The sequence below is a fragment of the Pristiophorus japonicus genome, chromosome 5, assembly GCF_044704955.1.
Source record: "Pristiophorus japonicus isolate sPriJap1 chromosome 5, sPriJap1.hap1, whole genome shotgun sequence".
NCBI classification, from domain to species: Eukaryota; Metazoa; Chordata; class Chondrichthyes; family Pristiophoridae; genus Pristiophorus; species Pristiophorus japonicus.
The window spans coordinates 231,927,088-231,950,809 of NC_091981.1; the positions used below are offsets into that span (position 1 = coordinate 231,927,088).

General features: G+C 44.4%; 1 protein-coding gene across 1 annotated transcript in view; it reads left to right on the top strand.

The window, feature by feature from the left end:
• Positions 1-23,722, top strand: part of LOC139264152 (MAM and LDL-receptor class A domain-containing protein 1-like) — an 886,997-nt gene that overhangs the window by 752,802 nt on the left and 110,473 nt on the right. Inside the window, exons 30-32 of the mRNA XM_070880238.1 lie at positions 1,304-1,468; positions 10,727-10,884; positions 22,926-23,127. Of these exons, the coding sequence (XP_070736339.1) occupies positions 1,304-1,468; positions 10,727-10,884; positions 22,926-23,127 (525 nt within the window). The remainder of the gene's footprint in view (positions 1-1,303; positions 1,469-10,726; positions 10,885-22,925; positions 23,128-23,722) is intronic.

The window sequence follows — 23,722 nt, forward strand, 5'->3', positions numbered from 1 at the left end:
CGTGAACGTTTCCGAAATGATAGTGAATTGATAGCTTCTTTAAAGCTACAATGTACTCAGTGATACCCTCATCATTTAATTGATCTCGTATTCCAAAATGATAACTTTCAGCAATTTCTAGTGGCTCAGGACTGTAGTGCTAATCTCCGTCAGTGGCGTGTCCTTCGGCTCGATGGGTACAATTACATTTTTCAGGATTTGATATACTTCGGTGCCTGCTTCAGTCAAGAAAATAGCCAGTTTCCTTTCTAAAACCACCCGGTTACACTTTTCATCATCAGGGACTTCGACGATACAATTTTCAGTGAAAAACATTTCTAGTCAATCCACATATGCTCCGAAAGTCTCTTGGTTGTGATGGAACTCACCCAAGCGCCCTAGTATTCCCATAGGCGCAGTCATCTGGACTTTTCAGTTCAGCCAAGTGTGCTTATAATTTACCTCGGATTTTTAGGTGTTCTGCAAAACAAAGAAACTCTCAATATCTCTCTGTAGGTAGGCAGGAACATCCACCAAAACGTTTTCAGCTCGGGAATCCAGAAATCCCATCTTACATCGCCAAATGTGATATATTCCTTACGACATCACTAACAAACACACTATACAAGATGGCTCCAATACATCATGTGACTATATCATATGACCCTTTTATTATCTACAGTAGTAGTTGCCTTACCACAGTAGTCCACTAGATGAAGCAGTAGTCCGCTAGGTGGAGCTTCACCAGGCAAAGCCTCAATGTCTCTCTTATCCAAGCTGCTTAATTCAATGCTGCCAATCTCTCTCATACTCCATCACTTAGTAAAATAGCTGGATGTTATTAGGAATTTTTGTAATATTACTATATGTGACCTATTTCATATTAATGAGTGATTGTGCAACAGGGAGTCCGGCAGAATTTTGCTTTGCTTTGCCTTGATCGTAACTGTCCAAAGAGGCTTGGGTAATTTGATTCCCATCAGTTCTTCATTAGATGTGAGGTAGCTATCGGCTGCTTGACTTCAGTCTCACAAGCGTATGCCAAGAATTTGCTTGGGGGATCTCCTGAATGGCCGTTGTAACTTCAACAGGAGATTAGCAGAAATCCCTTTTGTGCCTTTATCTGGGCTTTCCGCCAATCTTCCGTCGAGGTTACAGTGGCCAATTGGGAGAACTTCCCAGGAAATCTGCAGCGATATATTACACAGAAAGCAGGCGGCGAGAGGATTCTTGTAATGGTTGCTTTTTGTACGCAAGTTTTAAATGATTTGGTCAATTCCACAATAGAATGTATTAAAATGAGTTTTTGTTTTTGTTTCTTCAGCACAGTTTGTTAACATTCCAGGAAGCTGCAACTTTGATGGTCCAATGGAAAGGTCTTGGATCACTAACTGTAACTTAATGCAAAACAAAGATGATGGCTTTGACTGGACTATAGGAAACAAAAGCATCACTGCAGGAACTGGTCCGGTAACTGATCACACACCTGGTAAATACATATGCTTTACGGATCACAGAGCAGCATTTCAGAGCACTTTATAGCTCTGAGGGAATAAATTATTTTTTTCCATTCACTCATTTTAAGTGAAGAATAATTCATTTTAACCCATGTATAATTTTCTGCAATTAATCTTTCCTTAAAATGAAAGCGAATCAATGTCCAAGTATCTTGTGTTTTCTTTTTCTACCCATTGCTATTTTACTCTTACTGTAGTTGTTACTTAATCCAAGGCTGCAGTCTGTTTTCGTTCTTCATGATAAGTGCACTGACCAGCATCTTAACAAAGCAAATCCATGATTTGGTCATGATGGTCGGACAAGAGGCAAGCAGGCCTTAGGCATTTTTATCATTTTACGCGCAGAGAGCATATTTGGTCATATTTGAAGCACGTAGGCGGTGGCACATTTCATGTAATGCCTCATCAAGATCTCCAATAAGTACTCTAATTCATATAATGTGCCTAATGTCAACATTTTCTGAGTGTATTTACTGGAATGGCACTGAAGTCATTGAGAATCCATTTAAAACACATACTGGAGGGATGGTGAAAGCTGTTAGTACCTTCACAAATTAATTGTCCTACAATGTTCAGTTTGTAATCAGATTTCTTGAGCATTTTCTGTTTTATGAGCTTCTGGTTTGGCTTTGGGCCTACACTTCGAGTTGCTCAAGTACTGTTTCGGTTAGGAGGCAGATTCTGTGTCTGTGGCTTGTTGGCAGCTACAATTTAAGTTGCTGCAACCACCATTACGAAGCTAGATATCCAGATAGTTGACATACCTATTTACTCATTTGGGAAAATTTATAAAAGAGGATCTGCACAGAAATGAGAGAGAAATTTGTTTAAAACTGACTCCTGGCATAACCATTTGAATTCGGCCCATCATCCCTTTTGTCTTTCTAATCTTTCTTGTCTTCCACCCTATCACAAACCTTCCTTTTTGTTCTTTCTTCCCCTCCCCCTTTCAGTGCTTGTTCGCAATCTGTTCTTTCCGAACGCTCTCCAGTTCTGATGAAGGGTCCTCGACCCAAAACGTTAACTCTGTTTCTCTCTCCACAGATGCTGCCTGACCCGCTGAGATTTCCAGCATTTTCTGTTTTTATTCCAGATTCCAGCATCCACAGTATTTTGCTTTTCATTTACAACTGAGTCAGGCCATACTGCCCATACCTAACCACCTGTGTCTACAGGCGAAACTGCTACTCCCTGGACATTTTCCTTTCCCGCCTATGCTTTACCAGTCATGGAATTATAGAGCCAAAACTATAGACAATGTTCCATTATTAGGGACAGCTGGTGACTGTCAAGTTTCTTAATTTTAATGTATACTGGATCATTTGGGTATGGGATATATACCAAACAAATTCAATCAGGTGACAGACAGAAATAACTTGCATTTATCTAGCACCTTTCATATTCTCAGGATGTCCCAAAGTGCTTCGCAACCAATGGCTTAGTTTTGAAGTGCTGTCACTGTTGTTATGAAGGCAAAGATGGCAGCTAACTTGTGCACAGGAAGGCCCCATAAGCAGCAAATTATTTACCTTGTGTGGTGTTGGTTGAGTAGGAAATTTGTTCAGGATAATTCCCTGCTCCTCTTCAAATAGTATTTCCAACTGCGCAGTCAGACAGTGTCTTGGTTTAATATTCTATATGAAAGGTAATACCTCCAACAATGCAGTCCTTCCTCAGTACTACACTGAAGTCTCAGTCTAGATTTTGTGCTCAGGTCTGTAGTTGGGCTTGAACCCACATCCTTTTAACTGAAAGAGGAGAGTACCACCATCTCAGTCAAGCTGACATGATGCAAGATGCCTTGTCTGCAAGGCAAAATCCTTCATTACTTTCTTCTTAGAACAAGGGAGCATTGCACTTATTGCACTTTTATCCCCATATGGCAGGTTTCCTCAAGGTGTAGACATTATTGATGTCACAAATGTTGCCATATAGACCTTGGAGTCATGGTGCTGGCCTATATGGCTACATGTGTTACAGGATATGTAGTCATATAGGGCTACGTGTGTGAAAGGAGTTCTATTCCACAGACACAAAATTATATAAATAAATGGTCATCACCCTGATAGCACTTTCATTTCTGTCAACATTATATGAAAGCCCAAGAAAACTAAGTCATGGCTCACGAGACCAAGAACATCTTCGACCCTGTCTTATGAACCATTGCTGAACTCTCACAAGAAAGAGCAAATAATAGTATACATTCATAAAGTAAAAATGTAAACAGAGCAGACCTTTGGCCTGCTAAAGAAATATTCCAATTCCTGGAGTGCTCTGCTGTTACTGTGCAATAGCCTGGAGCAAGTTGACAAAATAGTTGCTGAATGTTGCATGCTGCACAATATTACTATTGAAAGGGACAGGTTTGCTTGGCAAAGCACAGCTGTAACAAGGCAGACCACAGCAAGATAATGATAGGTAATATGAACCCATGCAGCATTAGATATATTCAAAAGGGAGTTAGATGTGGCCCTTACGGCTAAAGGGATCAAGGGGTATGGAGAGAAAGTAGGAATGGGATACTGAAGTTGCATGATCAGCCATGATCATATTGAATGGTGGTGCAGGCTCGCGGGGCCAATTGGCCTACTCCTGCACCTAATTTCTATGTTTCTATGTTTCTATGAGGCCCACTGGAGTTCAAAGGCCAGGAGAGTGTGAATGTTGGCCTTGGCATTATCGAAGAGGGTGTTCTTGGTCTCGTGAGTCATGACTTAGTTTTCTTGGGCCTTCAAATAATGTTGACAGAAATGAAAGTGTAATGAGGGTGATGACCATTTATTTATATAATTTTGTGCCTGTGGAATGGAACTCCTTTCACACATGTAACCCTAAATGACTACATGTCCTGTCACACATGTAGCCATATAGGCCAGCACCTCTACTCCAAAGTCTATATGGCAACATGTGTGACATCAATAATGTCTACACCTTGGGAAAACCTGCCATATGGAGATAAAAGTACTGGAATTTTCACATATTTATTTTAGTATATTTTAAGATTAATTAGTTTTATTTTACTTCATTTTAACAGTGCAGAAGATTTTGGCAAAGGAAGTGGAACAGCAGAAGTCTTGGTTCATGTTGAATCCAATGATATAGGAATAAATAGAATTGAGGTCCTGCAAAGGGATTTTTCAGCAATTAGAAGATAGATTAAAGTGAGGATAACCCACAGAGCAAGATGCAACTGTTTTATAAAGAGCTATTCAACTCACATTTTTTGTGATGGAGTAAGAGAGCTCTCAGGCAATTTACAACTGGCCATCTTATGTGTGAATGTAGAGTCTTTGTTTTATTAATATTTCCAAGAAGTGGCAGATTTTCTTACTTAGAGTTGGTGTATGTGGGCACAGTCTTTGTCCTCCTCACATGGCATGCTTGGCCAGCACCCCAGGCAGCAACAGGTGCATGGCCTTCGGGATTTTCCCGGAGGTGATGGTCGAGCGCTTGTTGTAATGAGCCTAGTGGGATGCCTCAGAGGTGATGCCATTTACTGTAAAGATGTTAATTAGTTAACGAGAAACTGGAGCAGTGACACTAACTTGTTTTCAAGGGATCCCAATCTCAATTAGGAGATTGGATAGTTTAGGTGAGTGGGCAAATGCATGGCAGATGAAGTATAATGTGGATAAATGTGAGGTTAACCACTTTGGTGGTAAAAACAGAGAGACAGACTATTATCTGAATGGTGACAGATTAGGAAAAGGGGAGGTGCAACGAGACCTGGGTGTCATGGTACATCAGTCATTGAAGTTTGGCATGCAGGTACAGCAGGCGGTTAAGAAAGCAAATGGCATGTGGCCTTCATAGCGAGGGGATTTGAGTACAGGGGCAGGGAGGTATTACTATAGTTGTACAGGGCCTTGGTGAGGCCACACCTGGAGTATTGTGTACAGTTTTGGTCTCCTAACTTGAGGAAGGACATTCTTGCTATTGAGGGAGTGCAGCGAAGGTTTACAAGACTGATTCCCGGGATGGTGGGACTGACATATCAAGAAAGACTGGAGCATCTGGGCTTGTATTCACTGGAGTTCAGAAGAATGAGAGGGGATCTCATAGAAACGTTTAAAATTCTGATGGGTTTAGACAGGTTAGATGCAGGAAGAATGTTCCCAATGTTGGGGAAGTCCAGAACCAGGGGTTACAGTCTAAGGATAAGGGGTAAGCCATTTAGGACCGAGATGAGGAGAAACTTCTTCACCCAGAGAGTGGTGAACCTGTGGAATTCTCTACCACAGAAAATTATTGAGGCCAATTCACTAAATATATTCAAAAAGGAGTTAAATGTCGTCCTTACTACTAGGAAGATCAAGGGGAATGGCGAGAAAGCAGGAATGGGGTACTGAAGTTGCATGTTCAGCCATGAACTCATTGAATGGCGGTGCAGGCTCGAAGGGCCGAATGGCCTACTCCTGAACCTATTTTCTATGTTTCTATGTTTCTATGTAAGAAACGTCTTTACCGAGAGAGTGATTAGAATGGGGAACTTGGTCCCACAAGAGTAGTTAAGGAGAATAGTATAGATGCCTTTAAGGGGAAGCTAGATAAGTAGATGAGGGAGAAAGGAATATAATGATCGGGTCAGATGAAGTAGCGTGGGAGGAGGCTAGTGTGGAGCATAAACACCGGCTTGGACCAGTTGGACTGAATGGTCTGTTTATGTGCTGCAAATTCTGTGTAATTCAATCAGTATATTTCTCAAGGGCCACTCTGAGGAAAATTGAAATGTACTGGATCACAGAGCAATGAGACATGAGTTCCCAAACAGTGAGCTCATGACTTCAATCGTTCTAGTGCAAGCAGTTGCCAAGTTGAGCCTTGACACTTCACGAAAGAAGAGAAAAAAATTCTTTAGGACCAATAGTTTTATTAAATAGTTCTATTTAAATAGTCAAGCCGAATGGAACTGCACTCGCCTGGTTCCATTCTTATCTAATCACAGCCAGAGAGTCACTTGCAATGGCTTCTCTTCCTGCTCCTGCACCGTTAGCTCAAGGATCTATCCTTGGCCCCTTCCTGTCTCTCATGTTGCCGCCTCGGCAAAACCATCCAGATGTACGCTGACAACACCCAGCTCTACCTCACCACCACCTCTCTCGACACCTCCATTGTTTCTAGATTGTCAGACTGTTTCTCCGACATCCAGTATTGGGTGAGTAGAAATTTCTTGCTACTAAATATTGGGAAGACCAAAGTCATTGGCTTCGGTCCCCACCACAAACTCCGTTCTCCAACCACTGACTTCATCCCTCTCCCTGGCAACTCTCTGAGGTTGAACCGGAATGTTCACAACCTTGATGTAATATTTGACCTCAAGATGAGATTCCAACCACATATCCAGGACATCACTAAGATGGCCTATTTCCAACTCCATAACATCGCCCAACTCCGCCCCTGCCTCAGCTCATCTGCTGCTAAAACCCTCATCCATGCCTTTGTTACCTCCAGACATGACTTTCCAATGCACCCCTGGCCAGCCTCCCACGTTCTATCCTCCATAAACTTGAGATCATCCATTCACCCATCACTCCCATAATCGCTGACCTATATTCGCTCCTGGTTAAACAACACCTCAATTTTAAAATTCTCATCCTTGTTTTCAAATTGCTCCATGACCTCATCCCTCCCTATCTCTTTAATCTCCTCCAGCCTCAAAACTCTCTGAGATATCTGTGTTCCTCAAATTCTGGCCTGTTGAGCATCCCCAATTTTAATTGCTCCACGTTTGGTGGCTGTCCCTTCAGCTGTCTCGGCCCTAAGCACTGGAATTCCCTCCCTAAACCTCTCCACCTCCCTACCTCTCTTTCCTCCTTTAAGACACTCCTTAAAACCTACCTTTTTGACCAAGCTTCTGGACATCCGTCCTATTATCTCCTCATGTGGCTCAGTGTCAAATTTAGTTTTATAACGCTCCTGTGAAGTGCCTTGAAATAGAAACATAGAAACCTAGAAAATAGGTGCAGGAGTAGGCCATTCGGCCCTTCGAGTCTATACCACCATTCAATAAGATCATGGCTGATCATTCCCTTGGTACCCCTTTCCTGCTTTCTCTCCATATCCCTTGATCCCTTTAGCCGTAAGGGCCATATCTAGCTCACTCTTGAATATATCCAATGAACTGGCATCAACAACTCTCTGCGGTAGGGAATTCCACAGGTTAACAACTCTCTGAGTGAAGAGGTTTCTCCTCATCTCAGTCCTAAATGGCCTACCCCTTATCCTAAGATTGTGTCCCCTGGTTCTGGACTTCCCTATCATTGGGAACATTCTTCCTGCATCTAACCTGTCCAGTCCCGTCAGAATCTTATACATTTCTATGAGATCCCCTCTCATCCTTCTAAACTCCAGTGAATAAAGGCCCAGTTGATACAGCCTCTCCTCATATGTCAGTCCCGCCATCCCAGGACTCAGTCTGGTGAACCTTTCCTGCATTCCCTCAATAGCAAGAATGTCCTTCTTCAGATTAGGAGACTAAAACTATACACAATATTCCAGGTGAGGCCTCACCAAGGCCCTGTATAACTGCAGTAAGACCTCCCTGCTCCTATACTCAAATCCCCTAGCTATGAAGGCCAACATACCATTTGCCTTCTTCACTGCCTGCTGTACCTGCATACCAACTTTCAATGACTGATGAATCATGACACCCAGGTCTGTTTGCACCTCCCCCTTTCCTAATCTGCCGCCATTCAGATAATATTCTGCCTTTGTGTTTTTGCCCCCAAAGTGGATAACCTCACATTTATCCACATTATACTGCATCTGCCATGCATTTGCCCACTCACCTAACCTGTCCAAGTCACCCTGCAGCCTTTTCGTGTCCTCCTTACAGCTCACACCGCCACCCAGTTTAGTGTCATCTGCAAACTTGGAGATATTACTCTCAATTCCTTCATCTGAATCATTAATGTATATTGTAAACAGCTGGGGTCCCAGCACTGAGCCCTGCAGCACTCCACTAGTCACTGCCTGCCATTCTGAAAAGGACCTGTTTATCCCGACTCTCTACTTCCTGTCTGCCAACCAGTTCTCTATCCACGTCAGTACATTACCCCCAATATCATGTGCTTTGATTTTACACACTAATCTCTTGTGTGGAACCTTGTCAAAAGCCTTTTGCAAGTCCAAATACACCACATCTACTGGTTCTCCCTTGTCCATTCTACTAGTTAAATCCTCAAAAAATTCCAGAAGATTTGTCAAGCATGATTAACTGCATTAAAGGTGCTATATAAATACATATTATTGCTGTTGTATTTTATTAAGACCCTTTAACTTGCTGTATGGTAACTAAGATGGGTTCCACCAGGACTACTCAGCTCCAGACCTCATTACAGCCTTGGTCCAAACATGGATAAAAGAGCTGAATTCCAGAGGTGAGGTGAGAGTGACTGTCCTTGACATCAAGGAGCCATAATAAAACTGAAGTCAATGGGAGTCAGGGAGAAAACTCTCCACTGGCTGGAGTCATACCAAGCACAAAGGAAGATGGTTGCGGTGGTTGGAGGTTAATCATCACAGCCCCAAGACATCACTGCAGGAGTCCCTCAGGGAAGTGTCCTAGGCCCAACCATCTTCAGCTGCTTCATCAATGACCTTCCCTCCATCATAAGGTCAGAAGTGGGGATGTTCGCTGATGACTGCACAGTGTTCACTTCCATTCGCAACTCCTCAGAAAATGAAGCCATCCATGGCCGCATGCATCAAGACCTGGATGGCATTTAGGCTTGGGCTGATCAGTGGCAAGTAATATTCGCGCCACACATCTACCAGGCAATGTCTATCTTCAGCAACTGAGAGTTTAACCACTGCTCCTTGATATTTAACGGCTTTACCATCACCGAATCCCCCACCATCAACATCCTGTGGGTCATCATTGACCAGAATCTTAACTGGACCAGCCACATAAATACTGTGGCAACAAGACAGATCAAAGGATGGGTATTCTGCGGCAATTATATCACCTCCCAACTCCCCAAAGCCTTTCCACCATCAACAAGGCACAGGTCAGGAATGTCATGATGGAATACTTTCCATTTGCCTGGATGAGTGCAGCTCCAATAACAGTCAAGAAGCTCAACACCATCCAGGACAAAGCAGCCCACTTGATTGGCACCCCATCCACCATCTTAAACATTCACTCTCTCCACCATCGATGCACCGTGGCTGCAGTGTGTACCATCTACAAGTTTCACTGCAGCAACTCGCCAAGGCTTCTTCGGCAGCACCTCCCAAACCTGGGACCTCTAGAAGGACAAGGGCAGCAAGTGCATGGGAACACCATCACCTCTAAGTTCCACTCCAAGTCACACACTATCCTGACTTAGAAATTTATTGCTGTTCCTTCATCGTTGCTGGGTCAATATCTTGGAACTCCCTCCTTAACAGCACTGTGGGAGTACCTTCACCACACAGACCACAGCAGTTAAAGAAGGCATCTCACCACCACCTTCTCAAGGGCAATTATGGATGAGCAATAAATGCTGGCCTTGCCAGTGACGCCCATGTCCCATGGACGAATTAAAAAAAAATAACCTTGCATTTTCATAGCATTTCCTTTCTTCTCTGAGTTACAGCTATAGTCAAAATACCACAGTCATCAAGCTTGAAATATAGCTTCATAGATACAGAAAGCCACAAATCTGCTGTGGGGCACAGGTTAAGGGGAGGGTGATAGCCAACTAATATTCCTCTGAGCTATATTCTGAACAAAACACTAAACTAAGGCAACTGGATGGTAAGCAATATGAAAAAAAACTTAGGCTAAAATATTCAGGCACAAAAATAATTTTGTTTCTTAGCGAACAAATGAAATTCTTCCAACATGTATTAAAGAAAATACAGCAGGTTACTTTCATCGACATTCTAAACACGTCTGTGCTTTGTTCCACAAGACCAGGAAAATACATTAATCTGTATAATTTCCATTAATGTGGGAATTCATTTGTCAAATTCTACCTTCCCTGGTGAAGTGGATAATTATTTCTTTCGGTTAGTTCCTGAGCTCACAATGCTGGGCACAGATTAATGATTTTATGAGGTTGATATGAGTGATGCCTTTTTACTGTTGATATAAACATGAAGGCAACTTATTATGCAATGTCTGCATGCAAGTAAACATAACTGCATACATTTGCACTGTTTGTGATCTGCCAATTGTTACTTGCCAGCTCTATTGATGCTGAGAAATTCAATAAAATACATAATGGTATTTGTTTCCTTTGAAGGGATTAGAGGAATGTTTCTGTACATTAATTCTGCAGCCCAGCGTGAAGGTGACATTGCAAGAATAGCCACCACCCATCCATTCCCGGCAAGCGTTGGCGTCTGTCACCTGCGTTTCTGGTACTATATTTGTGGTTCAAAAGAAATGGGAACTCTAAAGGTAAGGGAAACGTTTACAGAAGTACTGTTGCTGACTGATCCTAAAACTAAATCAGACAAGTACTAATATCCTTAAACTCCTGTAGATAGTTAGGTGGCGCTTTGCATTAGTTCATTCTTCTTTCACCACAGTGACCTGGTTACCAGCTATTCCAGATGAACAACTAAGTCTTCTCTCTCTGTTAACTGTAGCCCTCCTGCCTCTGTTAGTTGTAACGACATTTAGCTGGGACAATGACAACCAGTTCCCAATGTGTGAGAATCCACAGGACAAAGCTCCTAATGTTTTGAAACTAATTGATACTAAATTCAAAGTGATAGGTCAAAGTTTTGTCATATCTATCTAAGTAACACTATTTCATGATACTTGCCTATAATTGTTTACTTTTGAGAGAAAAATCTGGAGAGTGATCGAATGGAAGCAATTGAGAACAAAATATAAAATTGCTTTGAAAAGCTTTTTTCAATCGTTCCTATATTGCAGGAGAAATTAATGTTACAGCTCAGTTTTTATACTTTCCTGTAAGTCACCATTATAGGTCTTGTACTTACCACACAGCCAATCGGCAGACATCAACGAGTGATGCCTATTGGTGAATGGTTCCATAGGTGTCACTCAGACAGAGTTATAACAATAAAATAAAATGGTTAATGCTGGTAACTAAGATAGATTTTCAGGAATTTATCATTCCAAAAGAACTCTGGTCAAGATCCTTGCAAGTAACATATGTGTTATGAACTACAAGCATTCGAAAGAAGTACAACAAATTCAGAAAATGTGATAGAATGTCATCCCCGGGAACTGTATTTGTGCTGTAACCCTGTGGATACAGTGGCCATCTTTGCCAAGTCCAAAGCTGGGCAGAGCAGGGCAGGTAAAATAACTACAGGCATAAAATAAACACATCGGGCCCAAACACTGTGGATCCAGAATACCAGCGTAAGTGTGGCAGATCGGTCATCTTACAAAATTAAGTAACTAAAGTACATTTTTGAGGGACCCAGGCTGGACCACTCCCTACACGTGGGCCCCACATGGTCAGCCAGAAAGACTTTATGCATTGTTCCTCCCAGCAGCTGGACTGTTCAACAGATCCTTGACCAGGACGAATGTAACGTCTGGTCAACGAAGCCCCTCCCCCGACCAAACTACCAACTAATGCAAGGTTTCAATCAGATGGAGAATCTGCTGCAGAAAATGTGCAGAAAACAGAATCTTTACTTGAACAACTCACTTCAGATTTTATCAACAGTTAACTGCAATAATTAAGAATCACCCTTGTGCAACCCTTTAGTGCATGCCTTGTGTGCTTGTTCGCCTATCCTAGTGCCCCTATGAGGTGTATCCCCAGTGGCTACAGCTTGGGGAGTGGAAAGCTGCTGAACTTCCTTTGAGGACACTTTAGATGGCTTCGAACAGTTTTGGGCCTTGAAGGCCCGGCTGCAGAATGTAGCATCTCAGCGTGGGCTTGGGCAGTCTGGTCCAGTTGGCTGTGTAGCACTAACAAAGGAACTGGCGGAGTGCGTGGTGGAGGAGAAGGCATGCTGTCATCCTGAGAGAGAGCAGTAGGTGCCAAGCTCCCATGAAGCTAAGACCACACTTCTGGGACTGCACCTCCGCCATCCTATGGCTCTGCTCTAATCTCTGGCAGCCCCTGTGAACACTGGCCTTCAGAGCCAAGGTGGCAGCCGCCTGGGCTGTACGAGCAGTGTGAGCTGTCATGGAAGCTGTTCGCAGAGGCACCACCATGGTGGGTGCGACGGTCGCATTGATGGAGCTGACCACTCAGTCCATGTTAACTCTGTTGCTCTCTCCACATATGCTGCCTGACCTGCTGATTATTTCCAGCATTTTCTGTTTTTATTCCAATTTCGCAATGGTCTCTGCGTCCACATGAACAGACGCATGCAGTGCATGCCTGGCCCCTTGCATGTCCATTTACGGACACAATCGAATTTCTAGGTCAGACTATCCAAGCTATGTTGTCATTGTAGTATATGGAGAAAGAGTCAGACTGAACACTGTGAGCTCAAAGTAATGTGTGACCTTAGTCTTTTATTGCAGGTCTCCAGAGTGCCTCTCCAACCTGTGAAGCCTTCTTAAATACCTGTGCTCCAGGGGATTATGAGATCCCTTGGAACTCCGGGAAATGAGCCCTCTGGTGGCTGTACAGAGTATATACAAGTCCAGATACAGAACAATATTCCCCCCTAAAGTCAATAGTTTAACTATTTACAATGTGAGTCGATCTGGGGCCCTTCTTGCCCTGGTTGATCGTCTCGGTGTGAAAGCTGGTGTTGTTGAATCATTTGTTGGGCCCTTGCTGGGCTGCTGTGCAGCTAGCCTTGCTGGGCTGCCTGGTGTGTTGGGCCCTGCAGGGCTGCTGTGGATGATGGGTTTTGCTTCGTGGTCAAACGTGGTGTCGGTTGCCACTGGTGTGTATGTTGGGGGATCAAAAAAGGTAGGGTCCAAGGTGGGTTGCTCAGGGTAGTCCATGAATCTGACTTTGATTTGGTCCAAGTGTTTCCAGTGAATGAGTCCATTTGAAAGTTTGACCCGAAACATCCTGCTCCCCTCTTTGGCCATGACAGTGCCGGGAAGCCACTTGGGACCTTGCCCATAATTTAATATAAATACAGGATCATTGACCTCAATCTCGCGTGACACATTTGCGCTATCATGGTGTGCACTTTGTTGAAGTCGCCTGCTCTCTACCTGTTCATGTAGATCAGGGTGAACTAACGAGAGCTTTGTCTTAAGTGCTCTTTTCATGAGCAGTTCAGCAGGTGGGATCCCAGTGAGTGAGTGTAGTCTTGTGCGGTAGCTAAGCAGGACTCGGGATAGGCAAGTCTGCAGTGAGCCTTCAGTTACCCTCTTCAAGCCTTGCTTGATGGATTACACTGCTCTCTCTGCCTGACCATTGGACGCTGGTTTAAACGGGGCAGATGTGACATGTTTGATCCCGTTACGGGTCATGAATTTTTTGAACTCAGCACTGGTAAAACATGGCCTGTTGTCGCTCACCAGGACATTGGGTAAGCCATGTGTGGCAAACATGGCCCACAGACTTTCAGTGGTGGCAGCGGACGTGCTGGCCGACATTACCTCACATTCAATCCACTTGGAGTACGTGTCTACAACCACAAGGAACATTTTACCCAAGAACGGGCCTGCATAGTTGACGTGTACCATAGACCACGGTTTGGAGGGCCAAGACCATAAACTTAGCGGCACCTCCCTGAGTACATTGCTGAATTGCGAGCATGTATTACATCTGTGAACGCAGGACTCTAAGTCCGCATCGATACCAGGCCACCACACATGGGATCTGGCTATCGCTTTTATCATTACGATGCTTGGAAAGGTACTATGGAGGTCATTGATGAAGGTGTCTCCACCCTTCTTGGGGACCACTACTCGATTGCCCCACAGAAGGCAGTCTGCCTGTACAGACATTTCATCTTTGCACCGTTGGAACGGCTTTATCTCTTCCTGCATTTCCACTGGGACACTGGACCAGCTCCCGTGAAGCACACAGCTTTTGACTAGAGATAATAAGGGGTCCTGGCTTGTCCAGGTTTTGATCTGCCGCGCAGTGGCGGGTGATTGCTCACTCTCAAATGCTTCCATAACCATGGTGAGATCTGCGGGCTGCGCCATTTCCGCCGCCGTGGTGGGCAATGGCAGCCTACTGAGAACATCGGCACAGTTTTCTGTGCCTGACCTGTGGCGGATGGCGTAGTTGTATGCGGACAACATGAGTGCCCATCTCTGGCTGCGGGCCGATGCGTTGGTATTTATCCCTTTGCTCTTGGAAAACAAGGATATAAGTGGCTTATGGTCAGTTTCCAATTCAGATTTTAGCCCAAACAGGCATTGATGCATTTTCTTTACCCCATAGACACACGCTAACGCTTCTTTTTCAATCATGCTGTAGGCTCTCTCGGCCTTAGACAGACTCCTGGATATATAAGCAACTGGTTGCAGTTTCCCAAAATCATTGGCTTGTTGCAATAGACACCCGACGCCATATGACGATGCATCACATATCTAACTCCCTCTTGAATATATCCAATGAACTGGCATCAACAACTCTCTGCGGCAGGGAATTCCATAGGTTAACAACTCTCTGAGTGAAGAAGTTTCTCCTCATCTCAGTGCTAAATGGCCTTCCCCTTATCCTAAGACTATGTCCCCTGGTTCTGGACTTGCCCAACATTGGGAACATTCTTCCCGCATCTAACTTGTCCAGTCCCGTCAGAATCTTATACATTTCTATGAGATCCCCTCTCATCCTTCTAAACTCCAGTGAATAAAGGCCTAGTTGATCCAGTCTCTCCTCATATGACAACCCAGCCATCCCTGGAATCAGTCTGGTGAACCTTTGCTGCACTCCCTCAATAGCAAGAATGTCCTTCTTCAGATTAGGAGACCAAAACTGTACACAATATTCCAGGTGAGGCCTCACTAAGGCCCTGTACAACTGCAGTAAGACCTCCCTGCTCCTATACTCTAATTCCCTAGCTATGAAGGCCAAGATGCCATTTGCCTTCTTCACCGCCTGCTGTACCTGCATGCCCACTTTCAGTGACTGATGAACCATGACACCCAGGTCTCGTTGCACCTCCCCTTTCCCTAATCTGCCGCCATCCAGATAATATTCTGCCTTCGTGTTTTTGCCACCAAAGTGGATAAACTCACATTTATCCACATTATACTGCATCTGCCATGCATTTGCCCACTCGCCTAACCTGTCCAAATCACCCTGCAGCCTCTTAGCGTCCTCCTCAAAGCTCACAGCACCACCCAATTTACTGTCATCCGCAAACTTGGAGATATTACACTCAATTCCTTCATCTAAATCGTTAATATATATTGTAAAGAGCTGGGGTCCCAGCACTGAGCCCTGCGGCACTCCACTAGTCACTGCCTGCCATTCTGAAAAGGATCCGTTTATCCCGACTCTCTACTTCCTGTCTGCCAACCAGTTCTCTATCCACGTCAGTACATTACCCCCAATACCATGTGCTTTGATTTTGCACACCAATCTCTTGTGCGGGACCTTGTCAAAGACTTTTTGAAAGTCCAAATACACCACATCCACTAGTTCTCCCTTGTCCACTCTGCTAGTTACATTCTCAAAACATTCCAGAAGATTCGTCAAGCATGATTTCCCTTTCATAAATCCATACTGACTTGGTCCGATCCTGTCACTGCTTTCCAAATGTGCTGCTATTTCATCCTTAATGATTGATTCCAGCATTTTCCCCACGACTGATCTCAGGCTAACCGGTCTATAATTACCCGTTTTCTCTCTCCCTTCTTTTTTAAAAAGTGGTGTTACATTAGCTACCCTCCAGTCTAGAGGAACTGATCCCGAGTCGATTGACTGTTGGAAAATGATCACCAATGCATCCACTATTTCTAGGGCCACTTCCTTATGTACTCTGGGATGCAGACTATCAGACCCCGGGGATTTATCGGCCTTCAATCCCATCAATTTCCCTAACACAATTTCCCGCCTAGCAAGGATATCCTTCAGTTCCTCCTTCTCACGAGACCTACTGTCCCCTAGTACAATCGGAAGGTTATTTGTGTCTTCCTTTGTGAAGACAGAACCGAAGTATTTCTTCAATTGGTCTGCCAATTCTTTATTCCCCATTATAAATTCACCTGAATCTGACTGCAAGGGACCTACGTTTGACTTCACTAATCTTTTTCTCTTCACATATTTATAGAAGCTTTTGCAGTCAGTTTTTATGTTCCCTGCAAGTTTCCTCTCATTCTCTATTTTCCCCTTCTTAATTAAACCCTTAGTCTTCCTCTGTTGAATTCTAAATTTCTCCCAATCCTCAGGTTTGTTGCTTTTTCTAGCCAAATGATATGTCTCTTCCTTGGCTTTAACACTATCCTTAAGTTCCCTTGTTAGCCATGGTTAAGCCACCTTCCCCATTTTATTTTTACTCCAGACAGGGATGTGCAATTGCTGAAGTTCATCCATGTGATCTTTAAATGTTTGCCATTGCTTATCCGCTGTCAACCCTTTAAGTATCCTTTGCCAGTCTATTCTAGCCAATTCACGCCTCATACCGTCGAAGTTACCTTTCCTTAAGTTCAGGACCCAAGTTTCCGAATTAACTGTGTCACTTAATAAAGAATTCTACCATATTATGGTCACTCTTCCAAGGGGCCTCGCACATCAAGATTGCTAATTAGTCCCTTCTCATTACACATCACCCAGTCTTGGATGGCCAGCTCTCTAGTTGATTCCTTGACATATTGGTTTAGAAAACCATCCCTAATACACTCCAAGAAATCCTCCTCCACCACATTGCTACCAGTTTGGTTAGCCCAATCAATATGTAGATTAAAGTCGCCCATGATAACTGCTGTACCTTTATTGCACACATCCCTTATTTCTTGTTTGATGCTGTCCCCAAACTTACTACCACTGTTTGGTGGTCTGTACACAACTCCCACTTGCGTTTTATGCCCTTTGGAACTCCGCAGCTCCACCCATATCGATTCCACATCATCCAGGCTAATGTCCCTCCTTACTGTTGCATTAATTTCCTCTTTAACCAGCAACGCCATCCCACCTTCTTTTCTTTTCTGTCTATCCTTCCTAAATGCTGAATACCCTTGGATGTTGAGTTCCCAGCCTTGGTCACCCTGGAGCCATGTCTCCGTGATGCTAATGACATCATACCCTTTATCTGCTATCTGTGCAGTTAATTCGTCCACCTTATTCCGAATACTCCTCGTATTGAGGCACAGAGCCTTCAGGCTTGTCTTTCTAACACACTTTGCCCCTTTAGAATTTTGATGTAATGTGGCTCTTTTTGTTTTATGCCTTGGGTTTCTCTGCCCTCCACTTTTACGAATCTTCTTTCTATCTTTTGCTTCTGACTCCCATTTTATTTCCCTCTGTCTCCCTGCATAGGTTCCCATCCCCCTGCCATATTAGTTTAACTCCTCCCCAACAGCACTAGCAAACACTCCCCCTTGGACATTGGTTCCGGTCCTGCCCAGGTGCAGACCGTCCGGTTTGTACTGGTCCCACCTCCCCCAGAAGCGGTTCCAACGTCCCAGGGATTTGAATCCCTCCCTTCTGCACCACTGCTTAAGCCACGTATTCATCTGAGCTATCCTGCGATTCCTACTCTGACTAGCACGTGGCACTGGTAGCAATCCTGAGATTAGTACTTTTGAAGTCCTACTTTTAAATTCAACTCCTAGCTCCCTAAATTCATCTCGTAGGACCTCATCCCGTTTTTTACCTATATTGTTGGTATCTATATGTACCACGACAACTGGCTGTTCACCCTCCCTTTTCAGAATGTCCTGCACACGCTCCGAGACATCCTTGACCCTTGCACCAGTGAGGCAACATACCATTCTAGAGTCTCAGTTGCGGCCACAGAAATGCCTATCTATTCACCTTACAATTGAATCCCCTATCACTATAGCTCTCCCACTCTTTTTCCTGCCCTCCTGTGCAGCAGAGCCACCCACGGTGCCATGAATTTGGCTGCTGCTGCTCTCCCTTGATGAGTCATCCCCCTCAACAGTACTCAAAGCGGTGTATCTGTTTTGCAGGGGGATGACCACAGGGGACCCCTGCACTACCTTCCTTGCACTGCTCTTCCTGCTGGTCTTCCATTCCCTATCTGGCTGTGTACCCTCTACCTGCAGTAAGACCAACTCACTAAATGTGCTATTCACGTCATTCTCAGCATCGTGCATGCTCCAGAGTGAATCCACCCACAGCTCCAGTTTTGCAATGCAGTCTGTCAGGAGCTGGAGACGGATACACTTCCCTCACACGTAGTCGTCAGGGACACCGGAAGCGTCCCTGACTGTCCACATGGAACAGGAGGAGCTTAACACTTGTCCGAGCTCTCCTGCCATGAGTTAACCCCGAGATAAACTTAAATTGGCAACAACAATGCTAAAGGTTACTTACTGATAAAGAAAAAAGAAAAGAAAAGCTACTACCAATCACCAGCCAATCACTTACCCCCTTGGCTGTGACGTCACCTTTTGATTTCTTTCTGCTTCTTTTTTGCCTTCGCTCGCTGCTGCAGCTGCACCAGCTGGCCTCCTCTCCGACTGCTGCCTCATCGACACGCTGAGCCTTTATAGGCTTCTCGACACTCACCGGACTGCCCGAACTTCTCCGACTGCCGTCTCACCGACGCGCTGGGCCTTTATAGGCCTCTCGACACTACCCGGACTGCCCAAACTCCTCCGACTGCCGCCTCACCGTTTCTCTGTTTCTCTGGAATATTGCCGCCGATGATCGGATTCCAAACGGGCAAACAAAAAGACCTTTGTGCATGTTGATGCAGGTGAGGGCCTTTGATGATTCCTCCAGTTCCTGCGTCATGTAGGTTGAAGTCAGATCCAGCTTTGTGAACGTCTTTCCTCCCGCCAGCATTGCAAAGAGGTCGTCGGCTTTTGGAAGTGGGTATTGGTCCTGCATGGAGAAACGATTAATAGTTACTTTATAATCGGCACAGATTCTGACGGTGCCGTCTTCCTTGAGGACTGGGACAATAGGACTGGCCCATTCGCTGAACTAGATCGGTGAGATGATGCCCTCTCTTTGTAGCTGGTCGAGCTCGATTTCTACCCTTTCTCTCATCATGTACAGTACTGCACTCACCTTGTGATGGATGGATCGCGCTCCCAGAATTAGGTGAATCTGCACTTTTGCTCCTTGGAATTTCCCGATGCTTGGTTTGAACAGCGAAGGAAATTTGTTTAAGACCTGTGCACACGAATGTCGTCAGCGGACGATAGCGCTCGGATGTCGTCCCAGTTCCAGCGTATCTTTGCCAGTCAGCTCCTGCCAAGCAGCAAGGGACCATCACCCGATACCACCCAGAGTGGTAGCTTGTGCACCATTCCATTTTAGGAGACCTTTACTGTAGCACTGCCGATTACAGGAATCAGTTCTTTCGTGTAAGTTCTTAGTTTCGTGCGAATTGGAGTTAAGACTAGCCTTGAGGTCTTATTGCACCACAACCTTTCGAAAGTCTTTTTGCCCATGATGGACTGGCTCGCGCCCGTATCCAGCTCCATTGACACAGGGAGTCCATTTAGTTCAATCTTCAGCATTATTGGGGGACAATTCGTGGTGAATGTGTGCACCCCATGTACCTCTGCCTCCTCTATCAGAGGTTCTGTTTCATCGTGATCTTCCGTGGATCTGTCCTCCTCTGCAACGTGGTGGTTTTCAGGATTAGCAGGCCTAGCAGCTCGCCTGCACACTCGTTGGAGGTGTTCCATTGTTCCACAGCCTTTGCAAATGTATCCTTTGAATCGGAATGAATGGAAACGATGATCACCCCTGCAGAGCCAACAAGTTTTTAATGGCTTTGCATTCATCACCCTTGATGGTGAACTCTGAGACATCTGCGGACGTGTAGCTGCAGGTATGTGTGACCTGCCCTGTCCGTTACTTTCAAAAACAATATCACTTTGTTCACTGTACTTGTAGCAGCACTTGGGTGCTGAGAGATTTGCTTACAATTGTCACCGGTGATAATGAACACCTGGGCTATCGCTATGGCCTTACTCAAGGTTGGGGTCGCTACAGTCAAAAGTTTGCAAAGTATGGTTTCTTGGCCAATGCCAAGTACAAAAAAGTCTCTGAGCATGTGCTCCAAATGTCCTTCAAATTCGCAATGTCCTGCAAGGCGTCTTAGCTCGGCGACATAACTCACCACTTCCTGGCCTTCAGATTTTTTTTAGGTGTAGAACCAGTACCTCGCCATCAGAACGCTTTCCTTTGGGTTCAAATGCTCTCGGACCAGTGTGCACAAATCGTCGTACAATTTCTCCGTGGGTTTCGCTGGAGTGAGCAAATTCTTCATGAGGCCATAAGTTAGTGCCCCACAGATGGTGAGGAGGATCGCCCTTCGTTTGGCAGCACTCTCTTTCCCATCTAGCTCATTGGCCACGAAGTATTGGTCAAGTCACTCCACAAAAGTTTCCCAATCATCTCCCTCTGAGAATTTCTCCAGAATGCCCACTGTTCTCTGCATCTTTGGGTTCGCTATCTGTGTCTCGTCACCAGTTGTGTATGGAGAAAGAGTCAGACTGAACACTGTGAGCTCAAAGTTGGGTGGCAGTGTGAGCTGCGAGGAGGATGCTATTAGGCTGCAGAGTGACTTGGATAGGTTAGGTGAGTGGGCAAATGCATGGCAGATGAAGTATAATGTGGATAAATGTGAGGTTATCCACTTTGGTAGTAAAAACAGAGAGACAGACTATTATCTGAATGGTGACAGATTAGGAAAAGGGAAGGTGCAACGAGACCTGGGTGTCATGGTACATCAGTCATTGAAGGTTAGCATGCAGGTACAGCAGGCGGTTAAGAAAGCAAATGGCATGTTGGCCTTCATAGCGAGGGGATTTGAATACAGGGGCAGGGAGGTGTTGCTACAGTTGTACAGGGCCTTGGTGAGGCCACACCTGGAGTATTGTGTACAGTTTTGGTCTCCTAACTTGAGGAAGGACATTCTTGCTATTGAGGGAGTGCAGCGAAGATTCACCAGACTGATTCCCGGGATGGCGGGACTGACCTATCAAGAAAGACTGGATCAACTGGGCTTGTATTCACTGGAGTTCAGAAGAATGAGAGGGGACCTCATGGAAACGTTTAAAATTCTGACGGGTTTAGACAGGTTAGATGCAGGAAGAATGTTCTCAATGTTGGGGAAGTCCAGAACCAGGGGTCACAGTCTGAGGATAAGGGGTAAGCCATTTAGGACCGAGATGAGGAGAAACTTCTTCACCCAGAGAGTGGTGAACCTGTGGAATTCTCTACCACAGAAAGTAGTTGAGGCCAATTCACTAAATATATTCAAAAGGGAGTTAGATGAAGTCCTTACTACTCGGGGGATCAAGGGTTATGGCGAGAAAGCAGGAAGGGGGTACTGAAGTTTCATGTTCAGCCATGAACTCATTGAATGGCGGTGCAGGCTAGAAGGGCTGAATGGCCTGCTCCTGCACCTATTTTCTATGTTTCTATGTGACCTTAGTCTTTTATTGCAGGTCTCCAGAGTGCCTCTCCAACTTGTGAAACACTCTTAAATACTTATGCTCCCAAGTGATTATGAGATCCCTTGGAACTCTGGGGAATGAGCCCTCTGGTGGCTGTACAGAGTATATACAAGTCCAGATACATAACAGTCATCACTGGGGAAAAAGTAATTACCCTCAGTAGTTGTGCTGCTTTTGGCTTTGCCAATGATAAATTGTGCCCCAAAGCTATTAAAAGTTGTCAGAACAAGAACCCTAGGATAGATTTTCCAAGTCCTTGCCTGCTACCAATGTGTATCAAAAGAATCATGGGCATCACCCGCAATTTTCCGATATGTGCTGGTTGCACTGGAGAAGTCTGGAAAGACTCCCCTTGTCACAACTTCCTAATTTCAGTACATTTTATTTCAAGACAAATTTAGAAGCCTATTTTTCTGGACCTTAGAGCTTATTTGCTTATCATTCACAGGCTGCTTTTCTTTTGTGATGAGGTAAATTATTTCTATTTTCTATTGATTTTACTGGCTGAAATATTGGGAGCCATGAATTGGATGCACTGAGCTCCATGGCCAGTTCACTGATCTGTGCTTCTGGCAAGTGAGTCTCTATCAGGAGCAAATTTTTGCAATGTTGGGGCTAATGTTTAAAAGTAACCAATATCTATTTGAAATGTTGGCTTCCTGAAAATAAGTACTAAAGCCATACAGAGCAATTGTATTATATTTTCTTGTAGTCCATTCGTTCATACTTGTTGGTCTGGCACAAAAGTAAAATGGGTAATGTCCAGCTTCAGAGCTCCCAGGTTGACACATCCGATAAAATGTGACTAGTAGCTCTTTTGATGTTTCAGAAAAGCTTATTTCTGAAGCAAATAGCTCCGAAGCAAGAAAAACTATATGTAAAGCAGTGACCCAAAAATGAAAAATGAGAAGATCCATCCTGCTTTCTGTCAGCTCGGTTATGTTTTGGGAAATATTTCTCTCTTCCAGGTATACAGTGCCGGAGAGCGTGGAATGCCCCTGTTGATGTGGTCAGTGACTGGGAACAAGGAGGACAACTGGATTTATGCCAATGTGATTGTCTCCAATAACTATCCATTTGAAGTTGTGTTTGAAGCTGAAGTGGGTGGAGATGACCTCACAGACATTGCAATTGATGACATCTCTTTTAGCCTGGAATGTGTTGCTGGAGGTACTGTACCATGAAACCTGCTCTTCAGTGCACATTAATGAGTGTGAGCAATAGCGCAGAGAGTTTGCTGACACAAGACACTCACCCCTTTATCACCTTGTAACCTTTTTTAGAGAGGGCCAGAGGTTCTTTCTGCATTGTAACCTTCAATTAGACTCTGCTTAAATGGATGAGTTTGCAAATTAACCCTTAGGCTGCTAGTGGGTCCTAGAATTACAGTCTCCCTGCACTGAAGATTTAAACACATCTGCAGCTCACAATCTATATATAGCACTGAAACAAATCTGATATTACAGCAATAAAGGTACCTGAAATGTCAGGACTAAATATAATATTTTAACTGCCATATTAATTTTTTCAAGGTCTGCAACAGTAACGTGTAAAAAGAGAATTTATATTGTAGTTATTTTTTTCCCTTTGTTTTTTTCCCCTTATTCTTCCTGTCAAGGAGACAGTGGCCCATGTTGGGATATCATTCCCCAAATAAGGGATCGGCCATTTAAGACTGAGATGAGGAGAAATGTTTTCACAGAGGGTGGTGAATCTTTGGAATTCTCTGTGGAGGCTGTGGAGGCTCAGTCATTTAGTATATTCA